The sequence below is a fragment of the Diplotaxodon limnothrissa genome, linkage group LG15 (assembly GCF_057381915.1).
Source record: "Diplotaxodon limnothrissa isolate DT_005_m linkage group LG15, D_limnothrissa_male_GT1.1, whole genome shotgun sequence".
Taxonomy (NCBI): Eukaryota; Metazoa; Chordata; class Actinopteri; order Cichliformes; family Cichlidae; genus Diplotaxodon; species Diplotaxodon limnothrissa.
This window is the reverse complement of record NC_140610.1, coordinates 2,408,555-2,431,413: the sequence shown is the minus strand read 5'-3', so window position 1 is coordinate 2,431,413 and position 22,859 is coordinate 2,408,555. Positions and strand designations below refer to the sequence as shown.

Genomic DNA, 22,859 nt, shown 5'->3' with positions numbered 1-22,859 from the left:
CTAAAATACTGATTTGCATATCGGTCAAAAATGACATGGAGCTAAAACCAGCAGCTGTCCAGTTTAGCCTTACTTACTCCAAACCCTCCAGAATAACACAGTTTTGGATAATCAATACTTTTAATCTGCATAAAAACTGAAGCACAGCTTACAGGAGGCTGCAAGGAGCTTTGTGTGAAACAAGGTTAGCTCCTTTTTGCTAAGCTAAGCTGAGCGGTTAGCCCATTAGCTTCTTGTGTACACAGGGATGAGTTTGGCTAAGAAAGGAACTGGTGTATTTATTTTAAATAGGAAGTGTTACATCGATTTAATGTTGTTACTTTTTTGGTAACATTAATTTCTGGTAATTGAAAATGAATGTCGGGGCTGATTTGTGGCAGATGAATAGCAGCAAGAGTGAAAGAGAAGTTTTACAAGACAGTGTGAGAGCTGCTGTGATTTGTGGTTTGGAAACGACGGCACTAACCAAAAGACAGGAGGTCACGCAGGAGGTGTAAAAGACTTTGAAAGAAAGAAAATGAGTGCATCCGAAGGGAAAGCTCACTGTGGAGTGGTTTGGAGACAACGTGGATGTTAAAATGTGCAGAGGAGGGAGAGTGCACATGCTGAAGGAAGGATACTGAAGATGGAGCTGCCAGTCAGGAGGAAAACAGGAAAACCACAAAGGTGATTCATGGATGCAGAGCGGAGGACATGCAGAGGTTTGCTGTGGCAGAAGAGGACACTAGGTAGAGGCACGTAGTGGCGACCCCTACAGGAAACAGCTGGAAGGAGAATTTCATCCTTTTTGAGCATAGAGCAGGAATCGACCTGATAACTTCCCCAGTTTTTCATTTTTCATTTCATGATTGCTTGCAGCAATAACAGGGAGACTTTTTGTCTTCACTTAAACAAACGGTTTTTCTTCCTATTAATTATTTGACTTCATAAGCTTAAAGTTATTCAGGGTTTCTTCCATAAGAACTTCAGAGAATATTGGAGAATTTTTTCTGTAAATCTAAAAAATATTCATTTTTTCTCAGTGTCCTTTTCACACCTGCTGCCCTACTGAAACTCATGGCGCTCGTCTTAAATGACTGTAATGTGCTAAAGCTGTGGTTTGGTATTGAATTGGTTTGAAATATTATCAGACGGATATTCGTGCCACCCTCTTATTCAAAACCCTACCAGTTTTGAATATTCTCCCACCTCTGAGCTGAGCTAAGCGTGCGTTACTGTTGTTTATGTCATCAGAATGACTGCAGAGGAGGCCGTTCATGACCACAGAAACCTCCTCTGGCCTGAAAATGGGCACATTGTGCTGCGAGCGGACAGGGTCTGTGACCTCAGAGCGGTCTGCATACACAATGACACGGGCTGTTCGTCAGGACTGACAAAGCCAATCGCTCATGTCGCTCGCACTGTGGCCGCGCTCTGAGCCTTTAAAGGGCACGAATCAGCAGCACTGCCAACATCGACTTTTAAAATGAAAGCTGCCTCTATTAATCTTGTTTATGTTTGCCGTCCTGAAATTAAAAAAAACTCCCACACAGACGAGTCTAAAAGTCAGACAATAAATTTATTAACAGTTTATCATGAAAAACAATAGAAAAATCCAAAAATTAAGTGCTCAGTCAGTTCAGTAAAATAAATACATAAATATAAAAATGGTAATAAAAACAGTTAGAAATAAGTCATTTTGCAGACTTAGTGTCACAATGCTCCCTGCCATTACCAAAGGCTTACGCGCCACATCTGTGTTCACATTTACAGTGGATGAGGCAGAAGAGCCACACAGATCAGCTGAACCTGTTTCCACTGGTTTTTTAAATTAGATGTCAGTCCTGTGATCCGTAGTTGTTCTGGTAACCAGGACTAAATCTGCTCAGTGCTTCCACAGACATTAAACGTAACGCAGGCTTAATACACATCAACACAAAAACAGAACCAATCAGCGTGTGAGGAGTGTTAGGAAGGCCAGCTGGTTGGTGCAGTCTGGTGCTCCAAGAACGACAAAAACTACAAAACCTACGTGTAACACGTTATCCAGTGTAGAGTGCGCTCACTAAATTCAAGGCTGTTTTATGTCTGCAATGACAACACGTGGCGCTGACTTGGCTGTATCGGTGATTTAGGCACAGTACCGGTGGAGGCACAAGGGAGCGACGCTTCACTGCACACTGGATGAACTTATCAAAGAGGAAACCTGCTCTAAAAGGGCAAACGATGGAAAGAAAACTGTGTTAGCAGTTGGCACATGACATTTCCCCAAGCTATATTTCTCTCTCTCTTTTTAACAATACACCTCTTGTTAATTTGAATTTATTCAAAGATCAAAATACGCTACATGTTATCCAGGAGTTAATTCCTGCACTGTCGCAGCTCTGCTGCCACCGCCATTCAACCACAAAGCAGCAGTGCCGCCCATCTAAAGCTGTGCTGTACACAAACCAAGACAGTGTTCCTGCTTTAAAAAACAGACACCGGGAGGAGATTCTCCTTCTTCCAGGGATGGTTAGGTTGCTGTCACGATGGCAGGGACCCGGATGGTGCTCGGAGCTGCCTGATTTTCATTCTCCACCTGATAGGTGACATCAGGGCGAGCGGTCGCCGCCTCCTCCTCCACGCGGTCAGTGATCGGCTCGTCCACCTCTTCCCGGGATCGTAGCTGTTCGAAGGATCTCTCAGCTTCTTCTGACAGACGGTTTTCCTCTTTCTCTTCCTCCCTCTGACCAAATGACACAAACATGTTTTTAAATGACACAGAATAATCATGAACATCGTCTCTGAATTAGACAGCTTCCTACCTCTTTCTTTATCCTGTAGTACTCATCAATGGCGTACTGATATTTGGCTGATGTTATCCCAAACAGGGAGGCCATCCTCTCCCCGAGGTAGTCGCAAGCTGTGGAAACAAAAGGAATACGTGGTTATAAAATACAAGCTGATCAAGTCACGCAGCAGTGAGTCAGGTTTTAAGTGTTAGCCAGCTTTGGTCGGCCATTCACAGCTGGCTGTCAGCTTCATCAAGCGGTGACCTCGAGCTGGCACGTCGCACAGTTTGCAGCTGAGTGCAAATTGGCTAAGATGAGAATTAGCACCTCCGAGTCAGAGGTCACGGTCCTGTCAAACTGCCCGACGACAGCCGCCTCAAGTGAAAGAGTTCAAGAACCTCACAAGCAGGGGGTGGAGGGATGAAAAAGAGGATTGGCAGGTTGATGGTGATGCTGACGCCGTACCTGTCCGTTGTGATAAAGCTGGACTGTGTTAGACCCGCCCCTCCTATATCACTGGACAGTGTTGTGACAGGAGCTCGTCTGTGTTCGCTCTTCAGTCGTGAATCTGGTTTCTCCTACAGCAGAACGCAAAGCAAGCTTCTTTAATTTATCACTGCGTAGTGCTGCGATATTTTGCACGCGTATAGTATTGATAGAGGAGCACCAAATACAGATATCTTATTAAATAAATGTCAATACTACGAAGAACACCACCATGCTGACATAATGTTAGCCGAGCCCCTGAAACACCACAAAGCTACCTGCTGATTCAGAGCTCTGTCTCTCGCTGTCTGTTCATTTTCTGACACTCTGCAGCCGACTGCAACTTGTGGCGATTAAATGATTGGCCGCAGTTTGAAGGTGTTGCTTTTGATGACAAGGCGAGGTAACTGCTGTATTATGATAAACATTTCACTGCCAACTTGACACCATAAATCGCAGAGTGATAGCAGACTGACTCCATCGTATGGCAACATTTATGGCAGGTGTAGCGACAGTGCTGGCCTGCTTGACAATCTCATTCTGTAGCGAAAGGAAAAAACCCAAACTGGAGCAAAAGATACAGGCGACTGACAAATGACGTGATGGGTAATATAACAGAAGGTTCCCCAATATCCACTAACAGTCAGATGCTAGCCACAGCGTCATCTGGAATAAGCGAGTGGCATCATGTGTGCAGAAACTGAGGCGGAGCCAGTGCATGTTGTAGAGATTAAGCTCTCAGCCAGGTTAGGAAGGCCTCGGTGTCCCGCCTGGAATACTTGATGTGGAGGAAGACTGCTAAATAAAACGGATGGGCAGCCAGTTTAAAGCAGTTTTAAATCAATTTACACAATCTTGGTTTAGAAACTGATGGCTTGTTGCTTGTTCTGTAACACTGTGGAGCTGAAACACATCTGTAACGACCCGCTACTGGGTGAAAATGATAACATCCAAATATAAAATAACCGAGGACGCTGCAGTAAATTGTGTAAGACTCTGTGTTTTATTTTTTATCAAGACTTCTTCTTCAGGAAAACTTTCAATTGTGGCAGAACATCCATAATTGACTATTAGGACTAAAATTTCACATTTATGAATAAGCAAGTTAAGTAACCGCATCCTGGAGGTGATCTGAACCTGTGCAAAACCAATAATCTCCTAAAATTAAAAGATATATGCAAATCACTGCTTTTTTTTTTATTTCTGTGAGAAATAAGAGGTAAATATTATCAGCAATATTACCGCTTTTCCAGTTTCTATTAAACCTCTGCAACATTTCCTAAAATAAGAGCCTAAGTGATGCGATGCATAGTAAAACTAAGATGACATATGCAGTTCCAAAGTCAGAAGTGTCCTAAAGAGTTTAATAAAGCATATGTAAAATAAATGTTGCTACACAAACCTGAGATGGTGGACGTAGCCGCTCTCCACATATGGAACCAGAAGTAAGGCCCCCAGGTCATCTTTGACTGCAGCACGAATCAAATGTAACAGTTACTTAAGAACAAAAAGAGACGACACAGTTTCTGTTATCTAATCTACTGTCCGCTCACTGGTCCTCACCCTCACCGCATCGACCGGGGAGGACAGCAGGTCCTTCCTCTCCTGCTCCTTCTCCTCTCCATCCTCCTCCTCGTCTGTGCTGTACTCCTCCATCGTCTCACCGCTGGAAAAATGGATGATCCGCCGGGGTGCCTTCTCCTTCTGCTGCACTCCTTTATCCAGCTCCTCCAGCTCCACACTCTCAAAGTCGTTGGGAGGGTTTGGACTGTGATTCTGGGGAGACATAGCAAGGAAGCAGAGATATTCAGACTAAACAGCAGGTCAGTGAAATAAGAGAAACCAGGAGCTGGAAGGTGCCTTTGTGAACAAACACACATCACAAACAAACAAAAACGACAAATATCTAATAGTAACATCTTCACCAAGGAGAACAACCATGACACAGCTGACAAGTGACAACAAGCTACACTTTCATCGTTAGCAAGGCTGCTATCACCTCGCTAACGGCGGTAATTATGGAGGCGAGACTACCGACCGGCCGCACGTCCATGTTCCGTCCTATCGACACATTAACGTTGGTGAGATAGAGGGATATATCGGCCATTGTTGCGTCTTCTTTGTATCTCGGGATGCTGCGCCCACAGCAACGTCGCGCCTCCGTACGGCCCGGCCCGGAAGTGCCGTCACGCGCCTCGTGCGCGTAACGGTCACGGCGCTTTTCACGACAAATATCAAAATAAAATATAAAAAAATACATAAAAAGAAAATAAAAGGCGTCTTTACTGTTTGACAAACAGATATGTAAATATTCTGAAATCTTTCTGTAAATTATTGTCAGACTTGTTATGTATTTGTTGTGATTTATTTTATTTATATTGAATGTTTATTGTTAGATTTCATTTATAGTTTCGGTGTAACATTATAAAAAATATACATTACAACTACATGTTATTTTAACAAGGCTTTCCCCGCTGCAGCAGCAGCAGCAGAGAAATCACAGGATTCAAATAAAGGCGACTGTGATGAAGTTTCAGGGTCCTGGTTTTGTGCTCAGTGTCACGGAAACCAGAAAAGACCTGCCATTAAACTGGGATATCCGTGGATCAACCTAAATATCTAGGGGACATGTCAAACAGGAAGGCTTTTTAAAATTTTTATTTCAGACAAATATTGTACGGTATGTGTTAATATCACCTTTGCACTGTACTATAGTAGGTTTGCATTATTTACAGTTATACATAAATACATACATTTGATCTCCTATTTAAATTTTTGCTGACTGTCTGTCCTCACAAACACAGTGTTTATCAGCCACGCTGGTGGGACATCTGTGCTCACAGGCAGAGACACGTGCCCAAGATGGCCATATTAAGGATATTCACTCCCACTGACATTATCGAGCCAAGAGTAGAAGAAACAGTCTGAGAATTTAGATCACGCTGGGTTTTAGGCTCACAGGCATACACTGACCTCTTACACTGTTTATGACATAAAAGAGACAAACGAAAAGCATAATTGGTCCCCTTTGAACTCACATTTAAAGCCTTGACGCGATAGTGTTCTTTTTTCCAATCCTGGAATCAAAAGAATTAGTTCATGTAATCACAGACAGTGGAAGAAGAGAACATGTCCATAATATAGGACTAAATCTCAGCTATAGTTAAGAGAAAAAGAACATTAAAAAAGCTTTAAACTAATGTTAACCCGCGGTTTAACCATGAATGAATTATTGAACAGCCTGCTGGAATATTCCAAGAGGCAAAGAATCTGTTAAAGTGGCTGTAACATTTCATTTTGAACCTTATTTCATGTATAAGTACATTATTATGGCCTATTATTATAAATTATCTATATTATTACCCTGCTGTGCAAAAGTCCCAGACCAACTGTATTTAAAACCAACGTTTTGCTGGGAACATAAGAACCAGCTACAGTGATTTATTGAAATTGGTTTGTACAATTCTAAAAAGCTTGAAAGTCAAATAGTTGGTAAGACCACCTTTATTCTTCAGCCTGAACTCTCTTAGTCAAGCTTTTGTGTAATGTATTTAGGTAGTCTTCAGGACTAGTTCTCCAGGCTTCTTGAAGGACATTCAAAGATCTTCTTTGGGTGCTGGCTGCCCTTTGTTTTGTTTTCTGTCGAGGATCCACGCTGCCTCAGTAATGATAAGATCTGAGTTCTGAGGGGGCCGATCCATGACTGATAGTTTTCCATTGTGTGGATTTTCTATCCTGGTATGATTTTACTGCATTGACAGTGTGTTTGAGATCATTGTCATGATACAAAATGAAGCCATCTGCAATCAGATGCTCTCCTGATGGTGCTGCAGGATCAAAATCTGACTGTACCTTTCTGGGATCATACGTCCATCAAATTTGACAACATTCCCAACACTACTGGCTGACCGCAGTCTCAAACCATGACAGAGCCTATACCGTGGTTTACAGATGGCTGTAGGCACTCAGTGTTGTACCTCTCGGCTGACCTCCTCTGGACATACTGATGACAATTTGAACCAAAAATGTCAAATTTGGATTCATCACTGCATTGTCACTCATTTTCAGTCTAGTTTTTGTGTATCTTGACATACACTCACCCCTTTGTCCCAGTTAACAATGGCCTCTTGACAGCCACCTTTCCACTGAGCCCATAAGGCTTCAGTGAACAGTAGACGGATAAAGTCTGCTGTAGATAGTTTTCTTTAGGCCTGACACTTCTGCTTTTGTCCCCCACCTGCCCTCCACACCATGCAGAGATGTTTCAAGTTTCAGTTAATAGCTCTTTGACTGTGGGAAAAATACTATCTTATGTCTGTCAAACAGTTTTATCTTTGGCATTTTTCAATGACTTTGGAAAAAATGAAAACAAATGACATGTTTTTGTTACAGTAACATAGCGACAATTTAAAATTCTTCACTAAGTTATCTCAAACGTCTGTGTCTTTGCAAGAAAAATATAAAGACATGACTGGCGGCTTCTGCACAGCACTTTACACTGATGGCACTTTGAATACGTTTAACAGCTGATAGAACTCTGACTGCATCATCTCTGCTTGTGATTGGTCCCACTCATGAAATTACATTTTCAACCAGTAGATGTCAGTAGACATTCATCCAACTCTCTGAGGCAGCTGTGCAATTGAATCGGTGGTGAATTATTTGGCTCTGGGTGCCAATTTATACAAATCACGAGCAGGAACCTGAATATCTGCACATCGAATAATCACTCATCCTGTTTAGTCACGAATTCCCTCCCTGGGTAGCTGAAAAAAGAAATCACTTCGACAGGAAGGATTTGCTCAGGGGGCCAGCAGCCACTAACTCTCACAGCTATGATGTCATGAGATCTAAAAGCTAAAGTCACCCCATAAAAAATCCCTGTCTGCCTCATTTTGTGACTTCACAAAAATGTTTGCTTGAGGTCGGAAATCAGCTTCATTTAAAAACAGTTTTATTAGTTCTGAGCCAAACTAGACTACCTCATATCTAGAAAGTCCCTCGATCCTCTCACGCTAAGGTTCTTTTAACATCCTCCTCCTTTTCTGTGGATATTGCTTTTGCCCTCTCGCGGGATTCACAGCTTTACCTCTTCCCACCTAGTTTGCTTGAAATAGAGCAAATCATAAATTGTCTCGCTGTTTTTCATTTGTTCAGTCTTGTTTCCCATTAACAGCGGACAATAGCACTTAAACAGGCCATTTGTAATCTGTCACACGATTACTCAGGTCGGCTGCTGGAAATCAGATAAAACATTGTGGAAAATTATGGAAAAGGTCACTGCTGTTAGAAGTTGTTACATATCGTTTCACTGCAGATCCAAGAATCTGCTACCACACTAAGGATTTTTGTATTATACCTGCTCCAATAAAGCACTAATTAACAGAGGTGGGGGGATCAGTCCAAATATCGATAGCACTGATACTAGCAGAATAGGATACTTTGTTTCTGTCCTTTAAGTTCAGTAAACAGCACAGTGAACTGTGCTAAATTATTCTTACTGTTGGAAATGAAAAATGACAACATAAACATGCAGCATGGAACATGTCGAACCTTTTTGTGTTGACTGTCATGTTTATTTTCTTTAAAGCTTATAGCACATTTGAACAACAGAAGCTGCGTTAGACACATTTACATTCCAGGGCTCCAAAAAACCCAGTTTCAAAATTAACCAAGGTGTGTTTAACTAATGTTAAATAAACTAAATGTGTCCAGAATTTCCAAATTAATGATGATTCATCTCGTGACCCTCATCTCCCTACATAAGCTGTGTAAGCTCTTTAAAGACGGGATCTGTGTTTATAGCAAAATTTGCATTGCTGCACAGCACTACTTATTAAATAAGTAGGTACAGTTTAAAAGTTATTTTCATTTTTTTTACTTTGTCTTTAAAACTTGAGAGAGATCGAGGCTTTGGATTTTCTACAGAGAGAGCACTTAAAATTTTTTTTTTTTGACTGGATCCTCACCTTAAATTGTCCTCTCCAGGATTCAGTTGGAAGTGGCATGAAATCACCTGTGTCGGGCTGGCTGGGGAGCTGTTGTTTCATGCTGATCTGATTTGATTGGCTCGTGCTCCACTCCTGCCGGGAGCCAACACCGAGAGGGTAAACAGTCCCGGATTTGATTCAGCTGCACCAAATAAGGTGTTAAAAAAACAGCAGCCAAATAACAACCTGCGTTTGTGGATGTGTTCACCTTTTCTGGCTTTGAGAGAAGCTGTTCGCGCTTTAAATAAGGACTCACTGATTTGACTTCCCGGACTGGATAAGAGCATATTTATGAAATCCGTTCCAGTATAATCGCAGATATTAGGACTGCGCCGAGCTATTATTCCTAAACCCTGAGCAAAGTTTATTCAGGTGTTCCGAGCAAACTCTGTGGAAATGATGTGTGTGTGCAGGACAATCCTGTGCGCTGCACGGTATGTGTGCTCCTCGCTAAGGAGTGCATTGTCTCAGCTTTTCATGATGGCATCCATATTATGGCATGCTCTCTCTCAGCGATGTCCCTTTTACACCCGGAGTGATATGAGCTCTGCTGTCGAGATGAATCATCCCTCTCGCTGGCCCATTGCTTCCAGATAGTTATAGCTTTATATGGCCTCGCGCATACCTTTCATTGAGGTTGTAGGAGTGCCGTTAACGGCTCTGCAAAACACGGGAACAGACAAGGGAGATCTTGAGAGGTGATGATTCAACCAAGACAGCTGAAATAAAAATACGCTGTCTGACACATGGTTACGTGGCAGAAATGGCTTAAATCCACATGCAGAGTCTGGCTCACTGCTGGGACTCTCCAAACTCTGGCGTTAACAGCACATTCAGACTCTAACTTTTAGATTACTTAGACTTCTTTTATTCACTAATCGCATAAACTCCACAGTCCGTGTACCAAGGAGTGAGTGGCCAGGCTCACACTTACACATGTCAGGCCCAAAGTCTCTATTAAAGCTCCCCTACCATCTAAAAATGGAAGTAAATGAAACGGCACCTGTAAGCCTCAGAAATACATTTGGAAACTTTTTAAAACTGATATCTGAATTATTCCATAATTTAACCTCCGCAACACAAATGGATCTCTTTTTAACCCCCTTCTGTTTTCTAGCTTTTTGCACAGTGACACTTTAAATACCCCCACGCTGCAATCATCTGTGCTCCTCTGGTTTGAAAATCAGAAAAGGGAAACGGTACATTTTTGTAGGAGCGACTTTGATTTTGTTTGGAAAATTATTTGCACTATCTAACAACAGCCTCATTAATATGGCTCCTTTTTGGTTTTTTGTAGTAAGTTGCAGCAGTTTTAAAGGTTGATCTCCAAACTTCTACACGGTGACAAATGTAAGGACGAGTTTAAAGCTTCACTCGACTGAGACAGAACTGTTGTTTCATGTGAATTTATGATCAGGTAAAATGTTACTGCATGACCTGAACTGGAAGTTAAAACACCATTTTTATATATAGAAAAGCCATAAATATAGTTTTCTTTTTGGGCTCCTGAACCCTCGAATATCTGTATGTGAGACTATAATAATGTCACTTTGTCATTGTTGATGTTTAGTATATGAGGCAGGCGGTGGAAGGGTAGCTAAGCTGTTTCCATGTTCTCAAGATTTAAAGATATAAACAGAACATTATTAGGAAATTATGAATTATTCTTGCTTAGCATATATATCATGTTTCATAATAATAAAACCAACCTTTATACACCCTGTTGTTAAGACAACAGGGTGTATAAAGTATAAGGGCTCAATAAGTTGCTTATAGGACCACTTTGTGTCTCCCTCTTATATTTTATATTCCCCTTGCTATAAGAGCTGTGTAGCACCAAAATTTCTCATCTGTGGGATAATAAAGGTTTATTCTATTCTATTCTACTCTATACATGCGCCTGCACTACTAGACTGTTCAGTTTGGATGTTTCAGATAATTTTTCTGATTTTTTTGACATTATTTAAAGACCAGCACACGTGAGTTTAGAAAGGGATGTGATCGTCTTCCCAGCTTTGAATGTTACGCTGTGATTTCAATAAGAAAACCAGGCTGTGGTTTCTGACAGTGAAAAGTATGAGTAGCAGGTCTGATGCTTTTTTAATTTTATTTCTACCATTGTCTCATGTTAACTTGTTATTCGTCAGCTTAGCATGAGGATTCATATTTAGAAATGTGATGCGTGCCACAGTCATCACCCATGTGGTTTGTAGCCGCCAGCGCGAGGCTAACCTTTCAGCATCTTTTAGCACTAAAGTAGAAGGTACATGAGCAGCTCACATTTTAGATCAGATGCATTTGTCCATTTGCATTTGCTGTGAAGCATTATATGATGATTTTTTTCTTTTTTTAGTTTAGAAGTCTTATTACGTCACAAAAAGCTCTTTTTGATATTTATCTGCCATTGTGGAAAGTTTTCTGGGGCTCAGTGAGGCAGAAACTGACCAGTGTTCCTTTATCCATCAGTTCTGGTTATATGCTTATAGAGGCACTGCAGCAGAAACGTAGCCACCTTCTGAAAGGAAAAATATTTCATGAGTCTTTTCAGTCTGCTTCGACGCTCCATTCCCTTCACTAATGACAGTCACAGTAGTCAGCCAGCGAATGAATCACTCACTTTTCTTCAGCTCGCATTAACTCCTCGCTCCTTGCCACACTTTAACAAATGTCTTAGCACCTCCCCGGCAGTTATTGTGCTCTGCCCGTATTTCAGCTCAAGGTTAGCCACACTGAAAGGCTGAAATAGTGAACGGTGACATTCCCTGTCATACAGCCGAACTACTCCTTCCCACTGGATATAATACTAATCAACCACCAGAGTTATGTCCAAGAAATAATCCCTTCTTCTCTGTGAAAAAGGGAATTAAAAGATGTACTCAAAACTTCTGTAGCCATACGTGACAGACAGTCCAAGTCAAGCATGCATTAAGCTTAATTCTGTGTGACAGCAATGCAGTGTTCAGTTAAGATTTATGAATAGTGCTGTCGCCTCTGTCGAGCTTCTTATTCCTGCTTACAGCAGTTTATTGTGACACATTTATTTGAAGGTTTGTTATCATTTCTGAAACACAATCAGTCATAAAAATATTTGCACAGCACGATCGTTAGCACAGTTTCCTCACAGCAAGAAGGTCCTGGGTTCAAATCCACCATCTGGCTTTTCTGTGGGAAATTTGCATGTTCTCCAGGTACTATGGCTTCAAAGACATGCAGTTACTGGGGTTAGGTTAATTGGTGAATCCAAGAACGTGAATATGAACGGTGGTCTGTCTCTATGTGTTAGTCCTGCAATGGCCTGGTGACCTGTGCAGGGTGTACCCTCCCTCTCAGGTAGTTGGGATAGCCTGTAGCCCCGCCCATGACCCTGCAATGGATACGCACGAGAAGATGGAAGCTAAATATCATAGGGAGAAAAGAAATGTTATGAAATTAAAAAAAAAAAAGTTTATATTATAGAGTTTTTAAGAAGTAAAAATGGGAAGTTCACCAATCTGCAATTAACTCCACCTGGAAATTGTTGAACAACTTCAGAGTAACATTCCTCAATTTTAAATTATAAAAACTTTAATCTATAAAACATCATTCAGAGTCTGAGAATATGGAGAAATCTCTGTGGGAAAAACACACGGCTTCTCTGGACCAAATCTAATTTAATATGGACCAAAGAGAAGTGGAAAACTGCTCTGTGGGCAGATAAACCCACATTTTAAGTTCTTTTTTGGAAAGAGTGGACAGCACATTCAGTGCCTATGGAACTGGCAGCTTGCAAAAGGCACCAGTAATGCTGACAGTTATATACAGGTGTTACAGGAACATCTGTTCCCATTAAGATGATGTCTTTTTTCATGGAAGGCCTTGGCTTTGTAGTAGAAAAGTCCAGGTGCTGAACTGACCTGCCTGCAGTGCAGCACATTCACCAATTCAAAGCATTTGGATCATCATGAAACAAAATATGCAACAAAGACGACCCTGGACTGTAGAGCAGCTTAGAACAGCGATAAGAATGGGACAATATTCCTCTCCCAGAAATTCACCAAATCCCGTTTGCGGACTGTTAAATAAGGGGGATGCTACACTGTGGTGTTAGTAATGTTTTTCACACAACGGTCCATTAAATGAAGTTTAAACATGTTTTCTATGCTCTATTCTGAATAAAATACAGATTTACAATATTTATTGCTTTCCATTTTTATTCCCATTTTTCACAGCATCTCAACTATTTTGGAATTGAGACGTATGTTAGGTATGATAAATTTAAGCAAAGCACCATGCTGGTACTAAAATACTGTTACCAGCTTACCAAATGACGAAACAGCATATGACTAAGGCACCAAATGCTCCCAAGGCACCTGGAATGCTATTCGGAGCATTTTATGCTTTGTGGTGTGTTGTTTCACATCATGCATTTGGGGCAATTGACATTGCTAGCCCTATTCTGAACCCTTGCATGTCATGTAACACTATGAAAAGTGATAAATGTGCAGATATAAGACACAAAAAACACTGGAGGTGGTGCAAAATTTGCTGACATCACATGGATCCCATAAGCCTATATCATCCACCAAATAATGGACTACAAAACTGTCTGATGACGCGCCAAAAAGTAGTCCACCCAGACCATCTTCCATTGTGTCCTGGATGTTTGTGGTCTAGAGAAAAATAAGAGGCCAAGTGAGCTGAGAGTGCTCACAGAAATGCTTTCCTTCTGCTCAGCCTGAGTAACATTATTAAAAATAAAAGCAAACAATTATTTAAACATCAGCTGGAATCACATACGACAGCTGCTTATTAAACATTTGCAGCTTTGATCACTCCTGCTAAAAACGGCTATTTTTTAAAATTTATTTATTTTTGCTTTAATGGGATCATTTACAGCAAATATGTTACAGATTTGTACTTCATAGCACAGTCACATCTGCAGTTTGTGTCATGCTTTTGTAGGCAGATACAGTTCCACCAAAGTTATAAATGAACTCAGGTACACGCAGATGTGTGTTTAAAACATGTGTTTAACCGTAGAGATAGATTAAGGATATCGTGGCCGTCAATAAATAGCATTGTTGAGGAGTCTATGGCATAAAATACAATGAGATAATTAGAAAGATAATAGAAAATTATTCTGATAATTCTGGGTGTGAAATGTCTCCACAGCTGCCTGCACTTCTTTCCTATTTACTAGATTATGTATCATAGTAAATATGAGTGATATAGCACATATAGCACATGAGTGATTGAAGTGGGAGGACAGTGTGAGCGCAGCCACACACCCGTTCGTCTGATAATCATCAGGAAGGAAGTTTGTGTGATTTTCAAATCAGGAATTTAAAATAGAAAAACTACAAATGACACGTGCACAACTTGCACCATATTTAACATAATCATTATTCAAAGAAAAAAACATGTTTAAATAGCATCTCTTGATCATTTAATCAATGCAGGGCCCCGTACTATTCAGCTGCAGCTTCAGTACTGCTTTCAGGCTGTACGTGTTGCTCGTCTGCTTCTAAATGTTAAAAAACAGAAGGACGATTTCTAACTGACATGTAACACTAACACGCGGCTCGTGGTGAGGGCTAGCTGGCAGCAGCTTTCAGACAGCTTACCATCTCTGCTGCGATGCCACTTGGCAACTCGCAAGTTCTGTATTTTGAATGTGTGGCATGTGCGCACCACAGGTATCCACGCCCGCTCATCAGAACTAAACACACCGGTGGGGAGCTCAAGGATGGCGTTTAGCTACATTAACATGATCACTACCTTAGATGAGCACCTAAATGTCCTTAAAACTACTTAGGAACAAGGACACTTGTTCACTCAAGAACTTGCTTGAGAATGAGCTATTTAGCAATTAGCAGTTTTTCCAAATGTGAATGTAGTTGATAGCACTTGGCTAGCACGTCCAAATATAAAGAAATGTTGCCTGAAAAAGGTCCCGCAGCTATATCACGATACACAGGGCAATATTTAACTCCCTGCTTTATGTTAGAGGCAAACAAGCATAGCTATTAGAATCAGCATAAAGCTCGACAGTGCACATTATCATAACAGTACGCTAATAGGACCTTTAAAAGAGCTTACATCAGAGTAGCATATGACAAGCAGCAGGTAGGCGCAGGCAGGTCTGACTTTCTGTAATACAAGAGCACAAAGGAAATGAGGCAGCATTTCCTCAGTGAAAGAGGGGGAGAGAATATTAAATACTATTTCACGGGATATTTGGGCACCAGCTGTGCTGATAAAAAAAGGCTTTCATTGCTTACTCTGCTTTTGTGTGGATTTTGCAAGCAGTGAAACCACAGCAGAATGAAAAGCTAGAAAGGGTGTCACCGGGTTTATGTGCCTTTTACATTTTGGTGGCATTCGTGCTGCGGTAGATGCATTTGAATTAATAGAGCGCAACCTATGATGCAAACCCTCCCAAAACATCCAACCAAGACACACAGGCGTGTTTCTTCCATCTCTAGGTGTCTGTAATGAACAAGCTTGGCTTAATCAACAACACCTCATCTAAAGGAGGAAAAAAATAAGGCAGCATTTGTGTGTCCTAATCACTGCCTCTGAGGTGTTTATCAGCTCTGATCCATCTTCCTCTGAGGGAAACTGCCTATCACAGAAATTCATTTTCCCATGTTTGCATTCTGAGTCCACACATCAAAACATCCAGTTAACTCAGGGCCTCGCTGTTTGCATGGGCATATTAATGCAGCTCATTACATCTGAATCAACAGAGCAAAAAGGCAAGGATATAAGATTATTCGCTAAAAGCAGAATAAAAAAAAAAAAGTACTCAGAGGGAAAGAAACTTATTTGTGAGCTAAGGCACTCTGATTCATCTTTATGCATTTGAAATATTTCCTAGTTCAAACACCTTAACTCAAAATACCTTTCAGGGCAAGCTCGAATACGTTTCATCTGTGCCCCAGGTGCTGATCGAGTTGCTGGCATTACAGACATCAAGTGATAAATGTGAAACGTGCAATACGTTAACAAGACATCACTGTCTGGTTGGAATGATTTGCAGCTTTAGAAAAGATCCAGACGCCATAAATATGAAAACAAAGCACGACAATGAAGGGGAGTATGAATCTGTTCTAGCATGTTTTAGTGCGCAGTCAGCCAGACACATTTAGGAAGAGTCGATTTAGCCATGGTCAAGATGACCTGCTGAAGTTCAGAGCATCAGAACGAGGAAGAAAGGTGACTTTAGGGACTTTGAATGTGAAGCGATCTGCTGGGATTTTCTCTCACAAACACCTCGAGGGTTTACAGAGGAAATATCCAGTGAGCATTTTTCTGGTGCCAAGTCAAGGGAGAGTGGCTTGAATGCTGATAAGAGGGCAACAGTAACTCAAATAACCACTTGCTACATCGAAGGTATGCAGAACAGCAACTCTGAATGCACAGCACATGTCAAATCTTGAAACAGATGGGCTACAGCAGCAGAAGACACTGGGCTGTCACTCCTGTCAGCTAGGAACAAGAAACTGAGGCTACAATTCACACTGACTCACCGAAACTGCTGAAAAGAAGATTGGAAAAATGTTGCCTACTCTGATGAGTCTCGATTTCTGCTGCTGGTGTGATAGCGTGGGGGATAGTTTCTTGGCACACTTTGGGCACCTTAGTATCAACTGAACATTGTTTAAATGTCGCACCCGACTCGATAATTGTTGCTGACCATGTTCATCCCTTTAGACCGCTGTACCCATCTGCTGATGCCTGCTTCTAGCAGGATAACGCACAATGCCACAAAGCTCAAATCACCTCAAACTGCTTCCACAGTCACAGATCTCAAACCAACAGAGCACCTGTGGGATGTGGGTGTGAAGTAGTCAGACTTGAATGTCAAGGAAGGTGGTAGGGAAGCAGACATTTCAGGTTTCCACAGTGGACTCCATCATACGTGAAACTTAACAAAACTCCCCCCAAAGTACCTTAATCAACAAAACTCGAAAGTACATGGATGCAGTAACACAGCTCACGCCTCCCCCCCTCATCTGAAGCTGGCAGAGACTGGTTATATATAGGCCCATCAATTTCCCCTCAATGAGTCCAGCCAGTACCACTCACTTGAACTGAGGGACCTAAAACTCTACACAGATGACAAAAAATGACAAAAATCTGCTCTCACTTCTAATTATCACATTTACACAACTAAACGGCTCTATTTACAAAAAAAAAAAGTCTAACAAATCCCTTTAGACCTTGAAACAAACAAAAGGAAGCATTTCTATGGTAGAACAAACCCCCCCTCTTGGTTCCACCTGCTGATGTCATGTTTGACAAATCAGGAAATGCTAGGCGGGCTTTCCCTCACACCTGACCTACATGAAGACTGAAAAGAAAGAACAAAGGAAGTATGAACACATGTCAAAATCGGCAACATAATAAAATATAAAGAAACATGTAACTGAGTATTTGCTTTCATTTGCAGAATGTTTGTTTTGCCAGCAGCAGAATGTTTACACAAACAAACCCGGGATAGTTAGAGCATGTTACTTTGTTACTTTGTTACATTGTTACTTTGTTACGTTGTTACTTTGTTACTTTGTTACGTTGTTACTTTGTTACGTTGTTACTTTGTTACGTTGTTACTTTGTTACGTTGTTACTTTAAATATAGAGACAGAATAATGTGCATAATGTGCAAAAACAAGTCAACACATCTGGGACAAGTGGAGAGCATTACAACTGCTCATCCACTTTGCCACAGTGGGAGCAGATTTGTATGATGGAAGTACAGCCAACAAATCTGCAGCAACAAATACTTCCAGCACCTTTCTGAACCTTATTGAAGAATTAACACAGTTCTGAGGGTGTACGGAGGTCTATCCTGAAATTATCAATCTAGTGTCCAGTGAGTGTTTGTATTATGTAAAAATGTCTCTTATTATGTTAAAGCGTAAGTGTACAAAATACATGGAAAGCAAACTGCATCATAATTTGTCTATTTTAATCAAAGAGATGACGCGGCGTTAAACTTCCAAGCTTAAACACAGCTGTCACACGGGGACCAGTTGGGCTTCTGATATATTTATCTTGTGAGTTGTTGTCAGGGGAAGCAGAAAGCGCATCGTGTTGGAATTCATGAAATAAAGAAGATGAAGCAGTGACAGTGCGGCAGCTGAAAGCGATCGTGACGTCCATTGTGAATTACATGGCCTCATGCAGCTCTCGGCAGTCGCCGTCTGCAGGTAAATCTATACTTTGCTTTAGAATGTTTCAGTAGCACCGGCTTACACTCGCAAATCTCTGTTTTTGTACCATTTGTGTTCATGTGATGGTCAAAATTCAAGATTCTTTATTTGTCACGTGCACGGTTATACAGGTATAACACTCAGTGAAATGTGACCTGACACGTCGACAGCTGTTACAGTCTCCAGTGTTCTTACAGAGACATATCATAGAGACATATTAATGTTTATACAGTAGAGGTATTGATCAATAGTGTAGGACTGATACTTTGTTTCTATCCTCTGGGTTCAGTATGTAGCTCCCTGGATTGTGATAAATGAATTATCTTTCTTGTCTGAACATTTTGACCCTCACAACTATTATTTTAATAGAAAATATCTCATTTAAACAACAGAATGTGCTGTGAGACACATTTACATTGTTACTTGTACTGGTATTAGTACTGGTAATATTAGTATCGGTATCTTGCCCTGTAGTTACTTGGTGTAGTACAGAAATCTGTAGTATTGCAGGGCTCTATTATAAAGTGTCTACAGTGCTTACGTTGAAATATTCCATTGTAACAAATCAGAGTTTTTCAGGTATTTTCTGCTTGATCAGCAGATCTCAGGATGTCATTAGTTTAATCAGTTTGTAAAGAAGACATTCTCCTTTGTTGCTCTGTCTTCATTGAATACATTACAAAGGGATTTACGGGTCTTGACATGCAGTCTTAAAAAGACATATAAATGATTTTGTGAAATCATCACTGGGAAACTGTAAAGCTTTGAAAATTTTAGCTATTTTATTTTTCATTTTTTCTTGTTGAGATTTTATTAAGCTGACTGGAACAAGTTTCTCTTGTAAATGAGACAATGGCTCTTAATGGGATAAAAAAGGTTAAATAAAATAAAAGTAAACAGTTCAGCTGCATTTACATCTGGGTAACCTCATTACAGGCACCACTGAGGGTAGGGCTGCAGTGACTTAACTAACCTGCCAGGAGCATAGCTGGTGCCATGAAGTCGACTGTTAGCAATGCATCATGGAAATCCAGCTCAAAAAATACTTTTCACTCAGAAAATGTGCATTTAAAAAATGAATTAAGTGAGCGTCACAATCTAAAACTCCAAATAACCTTTGTTTTTATAAAAACCTAAATAATAAGAGCTGTACTATTGATTTTATTTTTTATTCCATTCTTGTGTTTTGGGAGCTAACAGGAAGTCAGCCTGTTTGGCCAGTGGAGGCCTCCATCATTGTGTCCATGTGTTCAGCTTAAAAATGACTTTAGTGTGAATCCTCTGGGGGCCAAGAGCCAAGAGTGACCACAGCTGAATGTATTTTAGTATTTTAGTATTTAGTATTTATTTATTTATTGTCATTGTCAAGAACAATGAAATTGCGTTTGGGGCTTCCATACAACCCAAAAAAAAGAAGAAAATAATAAATATTGACTTGGTGTATATCACGGGTGGATGTGACTGAGCTCCTGCGGACATTAGTCACACCCTTGTGGTAGCAACTCATCATTGATGGTTTCAAGCATATGACCTGTGAGCACAGACAAATCACAACAAAGGATCTGATACAGCCGCCTGTGTAGCTTTGTTAATTATTAAACTATATTAAAATTAAAAAACTAATAAGTTCTAATAAGAGTGAAGCCCTTTGCTGGAGTACACATTTTGTGGGCTTTTGACTGTATTTTGCACCACAGTGTGTTGCAGGTTGCTCAGAACAGATTGTGTCATTAGAGCGGTTGGTCATCATTAGCAATGAGATTGTTTACAGAATGTACTTGAATGAAATGTGATGATTAAATGTCTGTATTTAGGTTTATTGGTGTAACCCAGTAGAGATCAAATTGGGCTAAAATGAGTTAATTAATGCTAAAGTAGAACAGAATTTAACAATATTAATGTCACATGTACACAGGAAGACTTGAGAGCTCCCTCTAGTGGTCCCTAAAAAGGTTTAAGGCAATTCTGCTTTCTCTTCCCTTTTCAGACCTACAGCTTACGTCCATGTATTTTCTACACGCTGCTGTGTCCCTCGCTGGATTGCCAAGAGCCAAAAAAAGAGAAAAACTAGGTAGACCCAAGAATAATTGATCCAAAATGCAGTGACGGCGCGCTAACCTAAGCCTCAAGATTAATTTGGTCAATTAACAAGCAGCCTCTGCGGAAAAGAGCAGCAATGTAGTACAGATAATCTCGTAAAGTCATGCACCAACAACCTAAAACTGTTATTAATGAGAGAGGGTGATTCCCCAGCGCTCAGGTTTATTCAGATTCACGTTTTTACGGACTTACTGATACGCTCAGGCGCTGAAACAGCAAAAAGACACCCCACTGGCTCCAAACGTCCCCAGAAACAGTTTAAACTGCGAGGACCTTTTTCTGACACCATTCTGCATTAATACATACGGACAGACCCTTTTTCCTTGTAGGGCCCAACCACGATTGTTGCTGTGTCTAGACAACCCACACAGTTTAATCAGTTTTAAGCAGTTTTGGCCCTTCAGGCATTATGATACGATATTAGATGTTAGTCACCTGTGTTTGACAGCGCCTAGGGAGCAGTAAAAGCAGTAAAACTGTGTTGCAAGGCAGCCGTGTCTGTTTAGACAGCTGCTTTGGCTGAAATATATACATGATGGGCCTGATACCGTAAATGAAACCAATACTGAAGTGACAAAAATTCCAATTCTTATAATGTTCAGTTGTTCACACCTGCAGCAAATCAATGCCAATTAGACTCCTAAATCAAAATGACCAACTTCACAGTGTTATAGTACATTTACGGCTGGTACAACAACTGGCCTTTTATCAGCTGCCATGAATAGTTGAGCCCTTCATAACAACTACAGGGGTGTGGCTGCTTTGATTGACAGGTGTCCTAAGACAGCTGTAGGTGATCAGTACTCGTTATTCTTGGCGTCACACTTTGTAAACAGCAGATATGTTTAGGAACTTTTAGGAACTGATATTTTAGATAGCTTAGATCGACAACCTGTTCAAATATGCGAGTTTCAAGCTCCACAAATCTATAATAGAACGTCCGCACACATTCAGTTACAGCATTTCGGTCTGTGTGACCTTTGTCAGGTACAGAGACTATTTTCCCCAAAACTGTTTTCCTCTATGCACCTATCATTGGTTCAGATGTGCAGTTTCCTAAAAAATGAAAAAAATATACATTAAATATGCTGTTCCGACCATCTTTTATATACAGATGTCTACAGATAGGACTGTGTGGTGCTTTCAACACAGCTTTTATTTAGATTTTTTACTTTCTTATTGTTTCGTTACCACAAACACTGATTGGTGGCACGCTGCCATGCTTTATCACATTTCAGCCACAGCTAGCACAGGTAATCTTTCCTTTAGAAACTGTGGGGTTTTTAAACCATTCACTTATTCACTCATCATTCTTTCATTTGCAAATCTGCTTCCCACTGTGTCAATATTTGCGCTTGGCATTAATGCGCTGCAGCTGCATGCTCAAGTATTAAACAGAGGATGGAAGTAGAGACAGAGAGGAAGAAATTCACAAACCACTCGCTGTTCTGCTTTCTGACATCTGCGCCTTCTGAGCTCTTCACAAATCAGAACAGGCTGCCTCCTCTTCCTCAGACAGGTCTGAAGATGATGCGCTGTCAGAACATCTATCAATAAAACACATTTCGCACACACGCACACAACCTGACATAAAGATGAACGGCACACATCAGTGTTTCCATCTTCTGCTCCGTATGGGACCCTACGGAGGGGCCTCCGCTGCAAAGAGGAGCCAAGTTCAGCTCACGCTGCTCTGTCATGACCATAAAAATTATTGATAATAACTTATATGACATGTCTGCGCTCAGAGGAGGAGTTCTGAGAGATGCTGGAAATTTGGTGAGAAAAATGCAAAAGAAAACTCAAAGCAGGTGAAAGCTGCGGTTTTATGGCTCGTGCCCTGAAGTAGGCATCCAAGGTTAAGACCGCCGTCTCCCAACATCCTTGAGATGCTGGGAGTGTGTCTGAACAGAAAGCAGAACACAACACACACACATGCGCAGAAGTGTACATACTCAAAATCGGAGGATTATTTTCATTTCAACTCCACACAGACCTTATTACTCGTGAGCCCCTGATGTGTGACTGGCAAATAAAACAGGAAGCTGCAAAGAATGATGGGATCATGGGGCTGAAGGCTGACACACCTGCGCTGAACTCATCTGCAGAGGTGAATCTGGACCTGAAATCAGATCCAGATTCACTGTGGCTAAGCCCAGGATTAGTTTGTTGCAGCACAGCCTTGGTATTTGTGTGGGAGACTGAAAAAACCAACTTTTTAGCTGTGATTTGTTTGTCTGACTGTTTTTTAATGTATTTAATTTAATTTTCTTTAAAAAAAAGTAATTTGAGATAAAAAAGCGAACAAAAATAGGCAAAAATAACTCAGTTATT

The 22,859-nt window shown here is 40.9% G+C and overlaps 1 protein-coding gene across 2 annotated transcripts; it reads right to left on the bottom strand.

Annotated features, from left to right (window-relative positions):
• Positions 1–2,448: 2,448 nt before the first annotated feature.
• On the bottom strand, positions 2,449–5,369 carry LOC146616791 (protein FAM177A1-like). Of its 2 annotated transcripts, none has more exons than XM_085372883.1 (5): positions 5,239–5,369; positions 4,803–5,015; positions 4,642–4,708; positions 2,787–2,884; positions 2,449–2,707 (listed from the first exon to the last, which is right to left on the bottom strand). In XM_085372883.1, the coding sequence occupies exons 1-5, from the start codon at positions 5,344–5,346 to the stop codon at positions 2,495–2,497; spliced, it is 699 nt and encodes a 232-aa protein (XP_085229009.1). In that variant the 5' UTR covers positions 5,347–5,369; the 3' UTR covers positions 2,449–2,494. The 2 variants fall into 2 exon arrangements, with proteins under 2 accessions (XP_085229009.1, XP_085229010.1); XM_085372884.1 differs by having other exon boundaries at positions 5,278–5,361.
• Between the last annotated feature and the right edge of the window lie 17,490 nt (positions 5,370–22,859).

Excerpts from the sequence above, each read along its gene's own strand:
- LOC146616791 (XM_085372883.1), bottom strand. The coding sequence starts at position 5,346 with ATGGCCGATATATCCCTCTATCTCACCAACGTTAATGTGTCGATAGGA. Across the intron at positions 4,709-4,802 it reads CCCCGGTCGATGCGGTGAGG|TCAAAGATGACCTGGGGGCC; the intron begins GTGAGGACCAGT and ends TTCGTGCTGCAG. Across the intron at positions 2,885-4,641 it reads GGCTACGTCCACCATCTCAG|CTTGCGACTACCTCGGGGAG; the intron begins GTTTGTGTAGCA and ends TTGTTTCCACAG.